This window comes from Hakea prostrata, chromosome 9, assembly GCF_041222555.1.
Source record: "Hakea prostrata isolate BN-2017 chromosome 9, UWA_Hpros_2, whole genome shotgun sequence".
In the NCBI taxonomy this organism is placed as follows: domain Eukaryota; kingdom Viridiplantae; phylum Streptophyta; class Magnoliopsida; order Proteales; family Proteaceae; genus Hakea; species Hakea prostrata.
Window position 1 is genome coordinate 20,896,932 of NC_142608.1, and position 20,446 is coordinate 20,917,377.

General features: G+C 39.4%; 1 protein-coding gene across 2 annotated transcripts in view; it reads right to left on the reverse strand.

Moving 5' to 3' along the window:
• LOC149004977 (apoptosis inhibitor 5-like protein API5) overlaps positions 1-20,446 on the reverse strand; it is a 51,998-nt gene that overhangs the window by 11,634 nt on the left and 19,918 nt on the right. The window contains exons 9-13 of one of the 2 annotated variants that reach the window (XM_089135638.1): positions 14,964-15,029; positions 14,814-14,879; positions 14,425-14,538; positions 12,804-12,893; positions 12,617-12,723 (exon numbers count right to left, since the gene is read on the reverse strand). In XM_089135638.1, coding sequence (XP_088991764.1) covers positions 12,617-12,723; positions 12,804-12,893; positions 14,425-14,538; positions 14,814-14,879; positions 14,964-15,029 — 443 coding nt within the window. The remainder of the gene's footprint in view (positions 1-12,616; positions 12,724-12,803; positions 12,894-14,424; positions 14,539-14,813; positions 14,880-14,963; positions 15,030-20,446) is intronic. The other variant, XM_089135639.1, reaches the window with a different exon arrangement.

A 20,446-nucleotide genomic window follows, 5' to 3' on the forward strand; every position in this document is an offset into this window, starting at 1 on the left:
ATGATAGAGTCCCTAGAGCATTAATTTGGCAAGTACTAGAGAAAAGAAGTTTTGCAAGTAAATATATAGATATAGTTAAGGATGTGTATGATGGTTCGGTGACTAGTGTTAGAACAGTGGGGGGACAAAGTAATGAATTCCCGATAACAGTTGGCTACATCAAGGGTCAGCTTTAAGCCCATATCTATTTGCACTGGTAATGGATGAATTAACCAAAGACATTCAAGATGAGGTCCCCTAGTGTATGCTTTTTGCAGATGATATTTGATTGATAAGACCCAAGTGGGGATTAATACCAAATTAGAATCATGGAGAGTAGCTTTAGAATCAAAAGGCTTTAAACTTAGTAGATCGAAGACAAAATATCTAGTTTGTAACTTTAGTCATGATTGGGCAGATGATGAGGTGGTGATACTTGAGGATAAAGAGATTCCTCAACGTGATTGTTTTAGGTACTTAGGTTCAATCATCAGTAAAAGAGGTGATTTAGAGGATGAGGTTTCCCAAAGAATTAAAATAGGGTGGATGAAGTGGAGAGGTGTGTCCGGGGTCTTATGTGATCGGCGTATTTCATTAAAGCTTAAAGGAAAATTTTATAGGACCGTTGTTCGACCAGCTATGATGTACAGTGCAAAGTGTTGAGCTGTTAAAAAGAATCATAGAGATAAACTCAATGTAGCATAAATGAGGATGCTAAGATGGATGAGTGGCAAAACTAGGATGGATAAAATAAGAAATGATCATATTAGAATTGGTCTGGGAGTTGCTCCCATAAGTGATAAACTTCGAGAAAGTCGTTTGAGGTGGCACGGCCACGTTCAACGGAGACCTATAAATGCCCTTGTACGGAGAAGTGATATAATCCATATTGAAGGAACTAGAAGAGCTAGGGGTAGACCAAAGATAACCTTAGGAGAAGTGGTGAGAAAGGATATATATATAGTTTAGGCCTTGTATCTAGCATGGCCTCGAACAAAACTGATTGGAGGGCAAGAATCCATGTAGCCGACCCCATTTAGTTGGGACAAGGCTTATTGTTGTTGTTGTTGTTGTAAACTCCATCCCAATCAATCCAAAGCTTCCAAAGGCTCCCCCATCCAGATATCTATCTGCCTACATGGCATCTGCCTTTCTTATTGTCTTTTTTTTACTTTCTTGAATGTTCTTGAATTTCGTACTTCCTATAACCCCAACAACAAAAAAACCCCATATCTTCCAATCTAACCATCCAAACCAAACAAACCACTTTAATAGCTCATGACATTACCATGATCAAATGTGTGCATATGTTTGTGTGAACAACACCTAGTGCTACAAACCCTGCCAATAACAGGTTGAAGTGTTAGGTTATCCTATATACAGGTAAAGACAACAATATTATCCCCAACTAACTGGCCTGAAATAGAATGGCGAGCTATCAATAGGCAAACTTATCGTTAGGGTATCCCATGGGAGGGCAATAGGACAAAATTTTCTCACAGGATGTCAGGTGGTGGCCTAGACTGCTTTCAAGACAACTAAGATTTATAATCCGCTTCACTAATTGCGCATCATATAGGTTGGAGATTCCATATAATCTGTCGGCGTAGTACTTCAATTAAGACATAATGATGGTTCACTAAGTTCTATTTTCTAATAATTGGAACTTGGAAGCATGCTTGTATAATGTATAGACCATGTAATTTTGGTCTAATTACTAGCTTGCAAGTTTATTCTCTATCTTTATTTATAGCTTCATTTTAGAAGATTAGAGACTGCATTGCATTTGAAATCATCCCTCGTTAAGCTGATGTCGTAAAGCTTATTCCTTGGAGAACATTTCATTTCAAATATCAGCCCAGGAGATACTCCAGCCTTAAAGAAATATAGTTGGAATATTCAGCAACTAAAAACACATGGAAGTACAATGATTTTGCATATGGAGCATGTTGGCTACTTTGTATATAGATTTTGTTCTATGGATACCAAGTTACCAAGGATGTCATGAGTAACCAGGAACCAAATCCCGACTGAATAACCTGGACTGGTTGATGCAAACCCAGGTTTACGGTTTGTTAACAAGAACCCTCTTTAATAAGAACCGGCACTGATTAGGGTATCTGATGGCTTTGGCTAAGGGTTTTAGGGGTTATAAGGCTGCTGGTTTTGTTATTTCAGGTCTGAAATTGTATAAGATTTCAAATTTCAGATTTACAACTCAAATCCTAGGTTAACTAGAATTCAGCTAGGGTTAGGGTTGGGGGAGCCTGCAGTTCGAAGTTGGTTATATCTATGTTCTGTGGCTTAGGGACTGTTTAGAGGAGGTAGGGGCTGAGGTATGAATGTTTGAGAATTTTCTTGAGTTTAAAAATTCTGCAACTTCTCAAGGAGGAAGATGAGGTGCAGAAAGTTTCAAAACTCAAGAAAGAAAGCTGGTTTGGGCAAACTGAGGTTAGATCTTGGTTCAGCAGGCTTGGGCAATCCTAAAGAGGGTATAACAGGTGGTTTTGGGGATGGGGTTGAGGGAATCCTAGTGGGGTTAGGACTAAAAACGTGGGGAAGAAGAAGAAGACTTGTGGCTGCTTTGGGAGGGCTAGGGTGCGGCTGAAACTGAGGGGAAGGGCTGAGGATGTTGGGCAAGGGGTTGGGGATGGTTTGAACTTACTTGTGAATGGATGCTCAGCTGGAGTTGCAAGAGAATGCTTGAAGAAGGTGCTGAAATCTCAGAATTGAAGAAGACAAGTGCTTCTTTTTTTAACCCAGCCGCAGGTCATCCTCCCAGGGATCCCATGACTATACCAGTCTATTCACAAAACTCAATTCATTCAATCAATCAAATCTGAAAATAACTTACACTACAAAGGTGATAAGAACCCTCAAATCCTCTAAGAAATTCAATGGCAAAACAAAAGAATTAACAAGATAAAGCTGGTTTAAATGGTGGCAGTCACCCCCAACACTTCACGATGCCCCTCAGCCTACAGCTGCCCAAACATAACATATATCATTCCATCCTTTCCTCTCCCTTTCCCCTCCATTTATAATCCCCTCACATACCCTTAACCCTCTCTCCCTCCTCCATGTGGCTACCCTCCAGGGTCCTATCATTCCTGCACCCTTAAATTTCACCTTGTCCTCAACATGGTGAGAGATCTCGCCACTCGAGAAACCGAGATCTCGACCGAGATGGCCGAGATCTCGGTCGAGATATGCCAAAAAATTGGCGGTAGTCTCGGTGGCCCATCTCGGTGGGTTTTAAGGCTCTGGTTGGGCTGAAACTTGGTATTTAGCCTATTTAAGGCCTTTTGAACACATTGGTGGCCTTAGATTTGTGAGAAAATAACCCTAACTATGTCTCCTAAGTCAACCCCATGTGTAAAACTGAAATTCTGTGAAATGCAAGGTTAGAGTCTTAGAGAATAGAGTTAGAGTCTTAGAGAGTCAGAGACAACATGTAATGTAAAGATATCAAGTAATTCAAGACTTTAAGTTAATGAGTTATCATTTATCAACTATCAACTATCAAGTATCAAATACAAATATACAAATACAATAACATTACACATCAAGTATTCAAGTCAACAAGTGATCAAAGTTCAAACTTCAAACTATCAAAGATTCAAAGTAATAAATTGTTAAATGTCTTCAAAATTTTACAACCATAAGAATTAAGAAGATTACAACGTACAACTTACAACTTACAAGACTAAGAGTATCACTCAACATTCCGCATCAATTGACTATGAACGGTGGCCACATATGACTCCCAAGTCAATTGATCACTGAAGTATGTCACATATCGGTTTATATGATCAGTATATGTCTACATGTCAAAATACTGGAGGAATAGCACTCTAGGATAACCATCAATCATGGGTGGGTGAAAGAGCCATTGTTGTTGTTGTTGTTGTTCATATAGTTGTTGAGTATTTGGGTACGGGTTTCTAAACCACTCATTTAACAACCCACCTTCACTCCCATATGTATACTCTCCAGGTGAAGGGTCTTGAGGAATAGTATGACCTCCATAAGAAGAATACCCACTGTAATCTGACCCGCTGTTGTGATCCCCGTATTGGTACCCCAAGACAGGCTCTGCTGTTGTGAATCACTCTGATCTAGGCTCATGCTTCCCATGTTCAATTCAAGATCATGCATGCTCGCATCATCATTCGGTTGCCCCTGCCCCTGGTTTGATCTGCTCTTCCTACTCTCCTACTATAAGTCCGAGAGATAGGGGAATTGTGGCTCAAATGTGTCGGATGACTCGGAACAGTGGACCAGCCCGAGTCGTGCCTCCATTGACTCGAACTTCGACCAAAACATGGCCAGCCTGGGCCCCATGACTCGGACTCGATGGCTGACTTGGGCCACTTGGCAGTCTGTTATCATCTGAATCTCCACTACTAGTCACCTCAGTTGTTTCAAGTCGATCAGGTGGCTCCACAAATGGTACAGCTGATCCTTCTAATGCCACTTCAGCAACCTGACCCTCATCAGAAGATAGGTGCTCAGCCACAGCATCTGGGCCCATACCAACAGCAATGGTAGGATCAGGCTGCCCTTCTGGCCCATCTAGCACTGGGCCACCTCGATCCCTAACCCACTGATATATGACATCATCTTCCTCATCTTCTGCGGGGGGCTTGTGGAATATATCAGTCAACTCAATCGGTTCACGACTGTCGTCATCTATATCATCTTGTATGTGCCCTACTCTCAATCTCATGTTGTAATGCACATACACTAAGTCCTCGAGCCACTTACTCCCCAACTGCCTGTACACCTTACTATGGATGAGCGAGAAGGTGCTCCGGTTCCTCTCGCAACCGAGAGGATGAGCAAGTCTCGTGAGAGTACTTTAATTGCTATGTCCCCCGAGATTTGGCGCACTAGTTCCATATAGAAACCACCAGTCAGCTGCATAACCAAAAATAAGAATGCATTAGGCAAGTAAATCTTTATAATTATATAACTTATCAGTTATCATTTATAGAGTTATAGTCTATAGACTTATAGACTTAATGACTTATAGAGTAGTGAACTATTTACCAGAATCAATTTTTTTCCTAGTTGCAACTGCAGAAGGCTTTCCAAAACTCCCAGAGGCATCCCTGAACTCCCTGATCTATACACCAATTCTTCAATTATTGTATTATGTATATGCTTAATGCACTAATGCAAGAAGTTGAAGAAACAATTGAATAAGTTCTCACCTCTCCATTAATTGTCCCTTGCATGACGGGATTTGACACAAGTTTCTCCACCACCTCTTGCACCGCAGTCATCAACTCTACATCAAGCCCCAGATCATTCTTGTAATGGTACTTTGGGTTGAGGTAGTAAGCTTGCATTGTGGAAATAAAAAATTTGGTTAGTGACTTAGTGATTTGGTTGTTAACTTGTTTATAAATTATAAGTTATAACAAATAAAAAATGTAAATTAAAGTATACAACAAAAACTTAAAGACTTAAAAGTGACTCACCAGCCAAGTGCAAAGGATGCATCAAGTGCGTCTCCCATCTATTATCGATGATCCTCTCGTAGGATTTGAAGGTGCTAGGGGCAGCAGCTCTAACCAACTCTTTCATTTGTTGGAGGGCAGCATATATGTGGGGCATTGTGGGCTTCTTCTCCGAATCCACCATCCTTAAAACAAACACAATAGGCTCTATAATGCCCAGTGTCCTACTACTCACTGCCTCCAAAAGGAATCATCAAGCAATGGTTTGTTGGGCTAGTATCTTGCATCGGGATGGCTAGATCCACGCCAACCAAACCACTCATCACTTGCAAACATGTGCCGAAGACCCACCACTTTCTTCTGGAAGCTTTTCAGAGCTACATAGTTGGTGGCGAATCTAGTCAATCCAGGTCCGACTAGATCACCCTTACAATGGTTCCTCATCATCTTGACAGACATAACCATGGTTATAAATAAAATTACTTACCCTTCTAGCCCTCTTAACCACAGTATTGATTGACTTTCTTTTCTCCAAGTCCTTCAACATAAGATCAATCGAATAAGCAGCACATGGTGTCCAAAAGAGGTGAATCCTGCTGCTCTTCTTCCTCATCAACATTTCACCAGTTTTTTTGAAGTTAGCACCATTATCTGTGACAATTTGGACAACATTCTTTGGCCCTACCTCGAGGACCACCTCCCTAAGAAGCTTGTAAAGGTAGTCAGCATCTTTGATCTTATCTGAGGCATCCACTGACTTAAGGAAGGATGTCTTTCCATTGCAGCTCACCATGAAATTAATGATGGATTGTCTAGTAGGACCAGTCCATCCATCAGCCATCACAGTAACACCATATGTACTCCATTTTTCCTTTAATGAACCAATGTATTCATCCACCTCCTACTTTACCTTTGGTAAATATTTATTCATTACTTCCCAAGTTGTTGGGCCTTTAACCCCTACATCTGCCCTAGCAACTGCATTGATCATCCCCTGATAGTATGGTGTTTTGGCTACATTGGTTGCAACGTTGTTATAGAGCATGAATTTGCTGATTGATAACCTAGCTTCCTCCTCCCTACTGCCTTCTCTACCTCCAACAAACTTAGGGAATGCTTCTTTGATAGATGTTTTGTTGGTTGAAGAGGGAGGGGTCTTGGTCAAATGTGGAATCATAATGTCTAGTCTTCCTCCTCCTCCTTCTTTCGGTCCTCTCAGTCTCAGTTCCCTGAAAACTATGTCTAGATGGCATGGATGCCCCTGACCCCGAACCACCTGCTCCCCTTGTCTGTTCATATTGCCTCACACTCTCGGCATGTAAGGGGCGTCGCTAGCTTCCATTGCAGCCTTCATCTGTCTCCATTCGGCTCGTGACTCAACACCCATAACCCTCCTCCTCTCTTCATCATCGCTTGAATCCTTATCAACATCAAGAGTAGGTCTAGATAGCACTGTATCCTCAAATTCCCTTCGCTTTTGTGCCATCTCGTCCTTTTTTTGTTTCCCTCCCCTTAAAGTTGCTGCAATTGCTTTTTATACTTCATAAGGAACCCTGGTAAACTTGGCAACATCTTTATAACCACCAACCAAATGTTGCTTTAATTTGGTTGAACCACCAGAATTCAAAATCTTGAGCCAATACTTGCATCGGAATTTCTTCTTGTCGTCATCAGTGGATCCCCATGTTGCCAAGCAATGTCTTGAGTCCCACTACCAGTGCCGCCACTCCCACTAGTTGCTATTTAAGATTCAAATGTACAACACTGAAAGTCTGAAATACATACATGAATCATGAATATTCCCAAATAATAATTAGAATAATTTTTAGATACATAAAAACATGTAAAAACAATTTATAAAACAACAAAACACACACTTTGTTCTAAGATAACATATATAAACTGCTCGAACAAACATGTTAGTATTTTTACAATAAACTACATAATATGAGCATCATTTAAAAAAAAAAACAGATAAATTTTTAAAAACATATTATTTTTTATAATTATTTTATGTAAAAATAATTTATAAAACACACACTTTGTTCTAAGATAACATATATACAATGCTCAATAAGACATGTTTGTATTTTTAAAAGAAACTATATAATATAAGCATCATTTAAAAAATAAAAAAAATAAAAAAAAAAAAAAAAAAGATAATTTTTTAATAAAATATTAATTTTCATAATTATTATATTTAATTATTTTAAAAAAATAAAAATAAATACAGCAAGCATGATAATCAAAATATTAATACATGAGATTGTAGCCCTCTAAATGTAGTTTAACATAAATAATAATCACATTCATACCATAAGTATTTATTTATAATCTATAATTTTAATTTTTTAGATAATATATTTTTTAAATACGAAAATTCAAAAAAAAAATTTAATAACAGAAAATTAAATTTTTTTTCCATGAAAGCGTAGATCAAAGCTTGATCATCAACATATATTTATATCACACTCATACAATCATTGTAGAACCTTGTATTTGAAAAAAATCAAATTTGGGGGAAAATCTTACATTTCTTGAAGATCCCTTGAAATAGGCTTGAATCACTGCAAATATGCTTGAATTTGTTGTTGTAGATGAGTTGATGATGTTGCTATGTTGAATCCCCAACAAATTCCGGCCAAATTCCGGCCAAAAATCGAGTTTTCCGGCCAAAATTATGCTTCCAGCGAGATAGAGGAGAGAGACAGGCTCATGAGAGGCGAGATATGCCTCTCTCGAGCGAGACAGGGGCATTAAAAAGCCCCTAAAGCATGCATTTTTGTCCCGTTAGCGAGATCTCGCCGAGATATTGGCGAGATCTCGCGAGATGGGCGAGATCTCGCCAAGATCTCGTCTCGCCTCTCACAAAAGGCGAGATATCGCGAGATCTCCCACCATGGTCCTCAAGGTGAAGGAGAAATTGAGCTTGGTCTTCACATGCTTGCCACACGTGAATTCACCAATATTCTCAGAGACCCAACAGCAGGACCATTTCCAAGGATGCAATTGACCAATGGTGTGCAACTTTTGATGCTTTGCATTCTCCATTGACGCCTCAAATGAAAAACTAGAGACGAGTAGATGGGAGCCCAAGAGGCGCAATGCCACCATTACCAAAATGGGGTCGTAGAGAAGACCAAGAAGCAACACTTCATAAGCTATAATGCTTGAAATCCAGCGTAAAGGTAAGCTATTTTCATCAATGAAGTCATGGCACAGGCAATGATGGAGCTCAGGTCCTCTAAGTCAAGCATCATACCACAAAGAAGAAAAAGTGAAGGGAATCCACCACAAGATAGACCCCCAAGCAAATCGAGAAAAATTCTTAGCGAAAAACCAAGGGAATGATGCACAATATGCCAAACAGTGGTGTTTTCCGTTAAATTTTTCAGTCCAAGCGTCATTGGTGCAGGTCACACCTTTGCAAATATTGCTAGTGTTGGAAGAGCCAATCAATTGGAAGCCCAAGTTGTACTGGATTCAATCGAAGGAGGAGGCTTCCACTTGCTGGTGTCGAGCGCTGAGTCTCCGCCTTCGGTTGTTACACAACCAGTTGCGAGGGCTTTGTCAAGAGGGAGGTAGAAGACGATGCTTTCTCCCATTGGTTAGGTCGGACCTTCATTGCTGCCGCCCCATTCTCGCCTCCTCTCTTTCCATCTCGGTTTGGAGATGTTGAAGATGATGGCTTCCCCCTTTCTTGGCTCGGTCGGACCGCCAGTTTGGTGAGTTTTTGGTTCAAACTGGTCCTTGGGTTGAGCCTTGGTCTATTTGAGTTATGTGGGCCCAAGTAATAATGAGAAGTGGGTTTTGGGGTAACAAAATGGACCAGGTTCACGATAGATGTTTTAAATGGCTGGGGTCCAAACACTTAAACCCATGGGTTGAAAGAGATTGGCTAGATATGGGGTAAAAAAATGGGTTGGGCTTATGATTAATAGAGTGGACCAGGCCCATAGTGTTGCTTTTATGACGGTGAAGCCTAACCACTTAAAACTATGGGCTAAGAAAAACGGAGTGGAGATTGGGTTAATGAAATCGGATGGGCTTGGGGCTAATGGAATGGGTTAGGCTCGAGGGGGTTTCTTAGGGAATTTGGCTTGGTTTGCCTAGGCTTAAGTGGTCCTTGGCATTTAGAGCTTGAACCAAACCAGCGAACCGGTTGAGGGGGCGGTTCGAACAAAAAACCCTCTTTCAAACTCTCTTCTTCTTGTTCGACAAGCTGCAACCCTTGCCACCGCTTGGAGCTTTTTGTCGATTGTTTCTAACCTCCTTTTATGCCTCTTCTCTTCTCTGCATCTCGATTTAACTGCAGGATACCGCACTTCCACTCTAGTCTGGTAGGTACCCTCACTCAAACCTCTCTTCTTCTTTCTCCTCCACGTTCAGAGAAGCGCATCTTCCATCGCCGGTAGTGCTCTGCCCTTGGATTGATGCTTTCTCCCCGCCTTGTTTACAGCTAATCCATGCCATTTTTCAACATGCACCTTCGAATCGACTTCGCCTACACTTGTCTCAACCACAACACTATGGTTGTCCGAAGTTGAGAGGGATTTCTTGTCAGTCCCTCCCATCTCTGAAATCAATTTTTAAGGCATCCACGAAGCTCGCCCAATCCAGTTTCGGCCAGCAACTCCTGTAGACCCAATCTAGCACATCACCTTCTAAATCTTCGAAAGCTACTATGAGCCAATGTTCTTGCTCAATCTGGTGTTTCCAATAGAAAAACTCAACTTCAACCAACCATTCCTGCACTTTTCCTTCACTGGAAAACCAAGACAGTACCTTAACTCCTTCCTAGAATCGTCACTGCTCTGATACCGGTTGATAAGAACCCTCAAATCGTCTAAGAAATTTAATGGAAAAACAAAATAATTAACAAGATAAAGTTGGTTTTAATGGTGCCAGTCACCCCCAACACCTCACGGTGCCCAAACATAACATATGTCATTCCATTCCATCCTTTCCTCCCTCTCCCTTTTCCCTCTATTTATAATCCCCTCCCATACCCTTAACCCTCTCTCCCTCCTCCATGTGGCTACCCTCTAAGGTCTTATCATTAGGCTATTTATAGCCTGAAACAAGGGACTCAGACTCATACTGGTTACGCTGACTGTTAGGGTCCCATCACAACTTAACATGGACTCTGAAGTACCATGCGATCTCAGCCTTTGGATCTGAGATTTCACTTAAGTCACCTAATGCTAATTAGGTCACAAACAAACTCGACCCAAAAGAAAATAACTCTTCCTAATTTAAGTTATCTTTAAAAGTAGGACTTCCTAAATAGGTAAAAATGCTTTCCTAAATTAACACAACTCTATGATTCTCTCCAATTGCAACTTCAAAACAAATAACTTGAATTTCAAGACTTCAAAATAAACTAAATTACTGGATTTTGGTTTTCATTATAGCTCGATCCAAAGGTAGGAATTGACCATTCTACACTTGGGATGGATTTGGCCTCCCTGATTCACAGTTGGACTTGGGTCCCTTTTTTTTTCTTTTTTTTTTTTTTTTTTTTTTTTTTTTTTTGGGGGGGGGGGTGGGGTTCCAACCCTGAATACATCACTGGTTTAGGCTGAATTCAAAATGGTAAAATATTGGATCTAGAAATGGCATTATAATCTGAATTTGGTCCATAAACGAATCTAGCTACAAGATTGATGGATCAAACCAGATCTATCCAAAATCCTGTTCTAAATTTAGAAAGCTTGGATTATTTCTTGCTTTATCTGTTTCCCTTTTTTCATCAGGTTCAGATTATTTTAAAATCTTAAGAATTAACATTCTATATCCCTGGTGGCCGTCTCCTATATCTAGTTCTTATTGAGTATAAGCGTTTGAACTAGTGTGATTGAAGATTCAACAATTCATTTTTCTTCTTAAATTGAGTATTATGATAGCAAATTAAAGAAAAACAAGACCCGTGTAACTTGGATTAAGATTGTTAGTGTTACACTTAAAAAAAAAATTATAGTCTCCTATTTAAACTTTTATCTATCATATCTCTTGAATATCATAATCAAACAAGAACTGAATGGAAAAGCAAATTTAAATTTAATTAATGAAGTACATATAAGAACCAAATACAAGATCCATATTGTAACCAGACCCAGGACTGACCACAATCGGATATGGTTTTCAATTTCAGAACCGCTCCAAAACTTGGTCCGGATCTTGATCTCACTTTCACTGCTTAGAACTAAACCAATCCAGACAAAACACCTAGATCCGTAACCAGTTGATACCTTTACATATAATGGCTGGTCCAGATGAAATAGGTTTAGTTGAATTTGTACTACTCAAATAGTTGTGTTCTGAGAAACTATTGATCATTCAGAGTTATTATACTTCACTTATTCTTTTTGCTCAGCTATGATCATTGATATTTCGTATACCATTGATATAGATGTAAAACTTGGCCCTTAAACCATGCAATCCTAGATAGTGTGGTGTGCTGGCAGATTCAGATGGTCTAGTCATTCATAATATTTTAGATTATTAAACTAGAAAAGAGACTAAAACTAGTGAAGTAAACATATGTACTAACTCATGTATACAATCTGCAGTCTCCAAAAGGTATTGTCAACCAAAAGCCTAAGACATACCCTGAAGCCATCAATACACTCTAAAAACCTGATGCCATGTACGTAAAGCAGATGTTGAAAGAAAATAAAAATCCATGTATTTTTTATGTTCTATTTTAAATCCCAAGGGCAAGACACAGAAGTCGTAAAATATCAAGGATTCATTACAGTTTAAAAAGTCAATATACGCCTAGTTCATTTTAAAAACCAAAGAACTCATAAGTTCCATACATGTAGTGATCTTGCAAACTTTGTACACACACCAATACTCACAAGCACATATTTTAAATAACCTATTATTAGGAAACAAGCTATAATTTGTCAACAGAATATGACCAGAGAACATGCTTTCCCTTATATAGAGTATTTAAATGGGCTGCAAGCCTTCAACACATTACAGAGATAAAAGTTATTTAAGAATAAAAAATTAGTCATCATTTGAGAAACAGGCATCATCTTTTACTCCCTAGGATTTATCAAAACAATAATTACTTAAATGGAAGTAGAGAACAAGAGAATGGATACATTTGACATCTTTCATTTCAACTGAGAAATAAGAGAGACAAAAAAAAAGTACAGTACCTCTCAGTGAAATCTTTGTAGTGCTCAGAGAAATCCTCCCCAAGTCTATCTGATGGCTGACCAGTCACTATCTTGTAACCACACAGACTGTTGGTGGCATTAGGAGTCTGTGAACAAGCTGGGTTAAACAAGCAAAGGACAAGAAAGGAAGTGAACCAAGAAAATAAGTTCTCAAAAATTCAGTCACCTTATAAGCTAAATGGTGAAATGTGTATAACAAGCATTCAACGTAAGTAAAGTTTGTCTCCTCTCCAGCCTTTCTTCGAGACATGTATTTCTAAACAAAGTAAATCGAAACAAGAAAAACTTGTAAGAAGATCCATTAAATAAGTGTAATTTGACCGACAGAAAAATGGTGGTCATAAAGTCCAAGGTTCAATTCTTCACGAAAGAAAGCAAAAGATATCAAGATATAAAATGAGGTGATACATCCTACAACTATCATCATGCAAGAGTTTGCATGGACAACGGTTAAAAAGACAACTATGAAGAATTGCTTATACATTAAAAAGCATCTAACAAGCTTATAGGTTAACAAGCAATTGAGCTTTGACTCTTGAACTTTTTTCCTCTCTTCCTAGCTTCTGGTGCTTTTGCCCCAAGATAAAAGCCTAGCAAAAATCTGAGACTGAGGTGGTCATTCTCTTTGAGTTTCTGCAGTTGAGGAGATACTATGATTGTCTGTAATTCTGGTAGCGATACAGGTGGCTCTTTGATTTCATTGTTACATCAATCACCTTTATCATGATAATCTCCACAGGAATTTGGTGGTGCCTTTCTGACCTTGTCTCTCAATAATGGAGGTTTGCAGTTTGAGCCTTGCCAATTGGGTCTAAGTTATTTTCTTTTAATTTTTTTTCCTGATTGACACCATTGCCCCTGTCGTTTCTCTTATTCCACCTTTTACATCCCTATTTTTCGGACTCTTTTATGGAGCTTTTCTTTTGTGATTTTGGGTCGTTTTTAGTCCACAACTCCACATGTAATGCTACACGTGACTACGTGAGGGGGAGATCGACTTTCTCTCTACTCAAGAATTTTATTTGGTGACTTACTGCCTACTACCTAGTAGCTACTACTTGCCTTCTTGCAAAGAGCATTTTGCGGACATTGGAGCTGCACCTTACCTACTTGTGCAGGCAATTTTACCTACTTGTGCGGACATTGGAGATACACCTAACCTACTTGTGTGGGCATTGGAGCTGCACTTTTTACCAACTTTGTGTGGACGTTGGATCTGCACCTTACCTACCTATGTATACGCTAAAGCTGCATCCTACCTACTTGTACGGGCATTGGAGCTACATTACTAGCTATGCTCAAGATTAATGAAGTTTTCTATATAAATTCTTGTTATTTTGAGCTGGAGCCCTCATTTTGTGTGCTTAAACTTGAGAGAGAGTGTTGAAGCCTTAGGTTATATTTTAGGTAGTTTCCAATTACTCTCATATTCTTGTAAGAATCTGCCCCAAGATACCAGGGGCAGTAGCGGTAGTTTGTGTTAAGTTAGAAGTCCTAATTTTGGTAAGTTCATAATCCTATCTATTAAAATAGATTAGAACCTGCAATACGAAGTATATAACTGCAGGCCTTTTTCCCCTACTACCACTCTTCTTCTTCTTTTCTCCTTGGTTTCTCTCATTTGGCTCTGCTGCTGTGGGATGATAATAGTACACTGATTTCTAACAAGGTCACACATGAGAATAGCGGCAAAAGTTCAGCCAAGGATATCACTTGTAAGTCAAATTACAAAAAAAAGAAATCTCCCTATGTTACAGAATGAAATTGACTTCAGAAGAGAAAAACACCTTTAGAAGAACAACAACAGACGGAAGAAGCTGGCGTGAATCCTGCGGTGACGTGTAAGGTGAACTTTCTGCAAGGTTCTTTAGTAAGTCAAGTTTCCTTTCTTCAGGAAGCTGCTAAGAAAAAGCACCATAGATAAAGTATATTAAAACAGCTCACAAGTAACATGTGAAGCATTAAAAAGAAATTGAAGACCACATAGAAGGCCACATAAACCTTAGAGAAAGGTTCAGTGGTTAATAATACCAAAATTATTTTTTATGTGCAAGTACTATAGAAAAATAGAACATGTACTTTGTACTTGTTCCGATACCTCATTAGAGAAAAAAATGGAACAAGAAAAAAACTTGCATACTTAAGAATATCAAAAGATACAAGGTGAGAATATTACCTTGTCAAAAACAGGTAGGATGTGCTTGTTCACATAGTTCAGAAACTTGCTATTTGATGCACCCCTCTGAAGAAAATGAGATTTCAGTGAACAAAAAATTCCATAATGACCAAAATAGAGGGGAAAATTCCTTGACAGTCAAATGCATACCACAAAGAATGGAAGAGCCATGTAGAGGCATGAAATCAATCGATCAATATGATCAACATCTGACACCTGCAGGTATCATAGATCAAAGATAGCATATCAAGGTATTATTCTGCCAAATAATTAAGGTGAACTAACAGTATGCTTATGTACAACAAGAAATGAATAAAACTACGAGAGACAACAATTAGAGGTCACTCCACATGAAATTAATGATTTCCAGTTTATGTAACTAATGAGGTAATGATCTCCATTTGTTTGGAGTCACTATATCATTGGCCCAAGAATGGTGATGGGCCACCGGTCACACAAGTCTATACTCATGAAGCCAGGCCAGGTGCCGGTCATTAGGTCAGCAGATGAAATAAACAAATGGAGATACTATATCATGGCCCAAGAATGGTGATGGGCCAGCTGTTACACAAGTCTATACTCATGGAGCCAGGCCAGGTGCTGGTCATTAGGTATTTAGGTCAGCAGCTGAAATAAACAAATGGAGACACTATATCATGGCCCAAGAATGGTGATGGGCCACTGGTTACACAAGTCTATACTCATGGGAGCCAGGCCAGGTGCTGGTCATTAGGTTAGCAGATGAAATAATCTATATAAAGGAGAATAAAAGAGAGGAATAAAGAGGACACATGAAGGGCAAAGAGGGGGGCAGTTATGCAGTTCAGTTATAGGTCTCCAGGAGGCTGACTTGGGAAAGAGTGGGTATTCAACCAGTCCAGGAAGAACTCAGATTTTGTGCAGGGCTGCTACAGGGGAGTGCTGGACTCTAGGTCATCTAGATATTTTTTTGATATTTTTCTCATTCTAATTTTTTGCTATTGTGAAACCTACTGTGCTACATGTGAGATCTTATCAAATAGCTGCTCATTCAATGGATAAAGAGCTGCTTTGGCTTCAGCCAAACCTGCTACTATATACAATGGGATGTAGGTCCCAAGACCAACACCAAGTGGAAGCCCAAAGGACGAAAGGAACCCTAGGGTTGCTGCCTGCAGCATTACAGTAGGCTAACATTAGTGTATACTTTTTTGTTTCAGGTCTAACAAGTTTTAGTTGGGCAGGGGCAGCTTAATGATTCCACCAACCAAATCAAGGACAATTTAGCCCCTTTATATGAACTCTTTAAGTAGTCGCTCTATTAATTCAAGTAAAATAAAATGTAATAAAAGAAGCCCATGACTGGGAGGCAGTCCGTCCATGTTAAAGGTCAGATTATAAGATCTAGTTCTCATTGGCTTTCAAGTCCTAAATCCACTACGACTTCCACTGTAACCCTGTAATCAAACCCTTCCCCCCCCCCCCCCAAAAAATAATAATAATAATAATAAGTTTTATATATATATATATATATATATAGAGAGAGAGAGAGAGAGAGCACACACAAACAAAATAGGAAGCATTGATTGGAGAGGATACAGTCGGTTTTTATGAAATCTTTCCCAGCACTCCAGCTCTTTGAGTTTTCTTTACATTTCCAAGTTCCAGAATCCAAGGGTTCTTGGTGAAGACAAGCTGAGATCCTACTCTTGGTTGGGGATTCGAACTCCCCACTCCAAACTCCTTGACAGCAACACAGAAGGCTCCCCTGTCCAGGAACCTGTCAGCCAAAACCTTCGTCCCTTTCTTTCTTCCCCCTTCATTTTCTATTTAACTCACCTACCCCATGTGATCCCTTGTTGAACTGACTTATCAAGAAATCTCATAACTTCCAAGCCACCAAGCAATCGGCTCCAATTTCAACCAGAAAACCCCCCCCCACACACACACAAAAGAGAAAGAAAAAGAAAAAGAAAAAAAAACTGCCCCTTGCCTTTGATCCAAATCTCATCCCATATTGACCAGCCAAACCCTAGTTGTTGTAAATCTTTATTTAACACCCTCTTTTCAAAGCCTAAAATCAAGATTTTCCATAGCCTGGCCCTGAAATCTAATCATCCAAACATTATGAAAATTGGGGAGCAAATCCTAGGTTTGACCCAAGTTTGATCCAACTCTGACGTTCCAAAGTTCCCCAAAAGCCATCTCAAGAATTTACCCGATTTCACCCCAGTTTGACCACATATTCAGATACCCCTATTATATACACCAAAAACCCTACCTAAACCACGACATACTGGTGTCTGTAAACCCATATAGTTAACCAACATTACTTGAACCAATAAAGCAATTTTGGCAGCCCGTTTGAATCACTCATACCAAAACCTCCAGATAAAAATCATTTCCATGAGTCTCACAAGGCCTAGCGTTGAATTCCCAAACCCTAGGACCCCTAATTTGATCCAGTGGTAATTTTTCTCAAATTTGTAACAATTAAGTCGGGGTCCATTGAATCCAGGGTGTTGTTAGGACCCTAGATATATTTTTTATTTTATTTTCTGATTATTATTTTGCAAGTTATCTAAGAGTCCTAGTCACGGTGAGATTCCCAGTTATGTTGGGATAATAAGAAATTCTGACTGTTGGGCAGAATGGTTTGTGGATTCCGAACAGCTACAGCGGCAGAACCTAATAAGACAGCAACTACAACCCACAAAATAATAAGTACCTGGGCATGAACTTGGAAGCTTCCTATTTGCCAATAGATATGTTGGCCTACTTCTACACCGGATATATCGCATAACCCTTTTAGTATGTTGATTGAGCATGGTAGAACACTCATATTGCCCTCTAACAGAAATGGAACTACAAAAGAATTATTTTGATTCAACTATCTATTTCTCAACTCATTTTCTTGAATCATATATTTTAGATAGCAAGTAATCACATAATATATTATCCCTAGAGAGTCCACTTTAATTCTTTATTTTTAGGGCTCCATATCTACTCTTAGAATTTGGATTGGAGTCCTCTAGAGTTAGTTACTGAGTTTTATTGTTCAAGTCATAGTCTTAGTCAAGTAGTTGAATTAGTTTTGGATAAGCCTGTTAAAGTTCTAATTGGTTTTCCAATTTAGAGTCCTTGATTTCTTTATTTGAGACTATAAAGCCTTCAAGCCATGTCATCTTCAAGTGGAAATTGATTAATAAAATTCTGTTTTGGAGAAAAGTAAGGTCATGGCCTTCTTGGGAGGGCCATGGCGGATTAAGAATGCTTTCTTCTTCAATTTCAGTAAGAGTTCTTGAATTCGAGCAGCATCAATCAACCTCCAAGTAAGTACACATCCCAGCCCCTTCCTGAGCCCTTCCCCCTTCCCCCTTCTCCTAACCTACCCACAAGCTTTCCCCACTCCTCCCCTCCATCACAGACATCCCAGCACCCTTTCCAAACCCTGCAGCATCCATAGGATCCCTTCTCCTACAAACCCCTAGTTACTGCCCTACATCCCCCTAACCTTTACCCTAAACCCCCTTCCCCCTTCCTTTTCTTCTTCTTTAACCAGCGGCAAGCTTAGAAAACCCTGAAAAACCCTAATTGGGAGAAATTTTTCCTTACCCAAGAAAGATCAAAGATCACAAGAAAGAGAGAGAGAGAGAGAGAATCTCAAGAGAGATCAAGAAAGCAAGAAAGAGAGAAACAACCTTAGGACAGCCACCTGTTCTCACCCCAAGTCATCTCTAAATCCATCCAAACAAAACCGCAGTCCTCCAAAAGCCCCATTCCCCTAGCTGCAAGATGTTAACCGCATTCCCCCTTCCCACAAGATTCTATACCCTAATATCCCTTAGCCACAAGCTTTAAAACCCCTTTTACCCTATTCCTAATCCCAATTCCACATCAGAATTTGATTTTATAGCTAAATTACTAGTTTCTCAACCTAGCCCATCCCATCTTGGGTACTGCTTGGTAAATAAAACCCTAGTTTCCTCCAAGAGAATCCCTTAAGATTGCTGGTTCCCAGAGAGAGGATCCTGGAGAGAACCCGATTTTAGGGTTTAATCTCAAATCCAAAACCTAGAATTCGGTTTACATTACCTCCTCACATACCCTGTCTGTGTAAACATGAGTTCCAGTTCGGACCCCAAGTTGGAAACTGCTGTGCTGAACTAAAGCCTTAAAATGGCCTACAATACACATCATATACTCAGACATCAATGCTCAAAGTTCAAAATTTTGACAAGTCTAACAATTTACACATGTTCATAGTTCAAATGATAATAACCATCAAAATTACAACTCAAGAATCGAGACTCGAGACATTATGTGCTAAGCACGTTCTCTTGTCCCGCACATCATCTCTGTTCACTAATTGGAAAAAGCCAGATGTTGCATGAGATCCATCATATATAAGCTGACAAAAGAATAGTGCAGCCCACCATGCTTTTAGCTAAGACAACAGCACCACTAAAAGACACAACTTCCGCTCAAGAAAGTGTAAGGCCGGCGGTGCAGGAATAACCTTCAGTCTATTCATGTGGTTAAGAAAGCTTCGTTTTCTCTAAGTATTTGTTAAAATACAGGTTGGGAATAGATAGCATTACCATCCAACTGCTAGTCCCCCAGTTGAGAAGCATGGAGCTTTTCAAGTTCAAGGAATGGGAATCCAGACCAACAGATCTCAGTAACATATTCAGGATAGCATCTGACATAGCACAAAACAAGAAGAAAGAAGCCAAACACTGCTTATGCTACTATTCATGTGACCAGTTTTGCATACCCTTATGTTGCTTTGGTGGAATATTATAAGGAGATCCTGCGGGGACCCAACAACAGATCAGCTAAAGACTTGTTTTAGCATCATTCCATTTTCCTTCCCCCAAACTGGTTTGCAGAGGCTCGATTGACTCCTGCAGGTGGAGGCTCACCTCTTCAGGATCCATCTAACCTTATCACTGCCAGTGTTATTTTTTATTCCCACCCCAGCCCCAACCACCCCCAACAAAGATACAAATAAAATTAAAAAACCAAATTCAAGGGTGTAAGAGCAGCATGCCTCCTTTTTTTCCTTTTCTATTTACAGATACAATAAATATGAAACTTTTGCCTTCATGACCAAGAATACTTCTCACATTGCTGCGTTCAACATAACTCCATCCAGGTTAAATGGTTCAAACCAGGTCATCCAACAAGGTGAGTAAAAGCTCCACTTGAGCCATTATGGAAATGTGATGGTCCAAGCAGTCAAGGGCTGATAACCAGACCATGTATGCAATTACACATAATAAGAACAACAACAAGAATAACAATAAAAAATAATAATTAATATTATTATTCTCATTTTGTTTTTCTTGTTATACAATTAAAATAGTAAATTCTCAAATTGGCAAGGAGCAACCTCAGTAACACTTGGTACATTAAACTATTGTCGCATCATATGCACCTCTTCAGAACCCAGTTTGCCTTTGCAGAGTGATACATACGTTAGAAAGAACCTGTGATAGACTGATGTCCATCAAATGTGGTCAATTCTACATAAATATGTATTACTTTTTCTAAGAGGTAAATCTGCAAAAACTTTGCTCATAATAATGAAAAATACAGAGAAACACTCAACCAAGCGTCCTCGTAAGTAAAAACAATGTCAGAGAAAACCG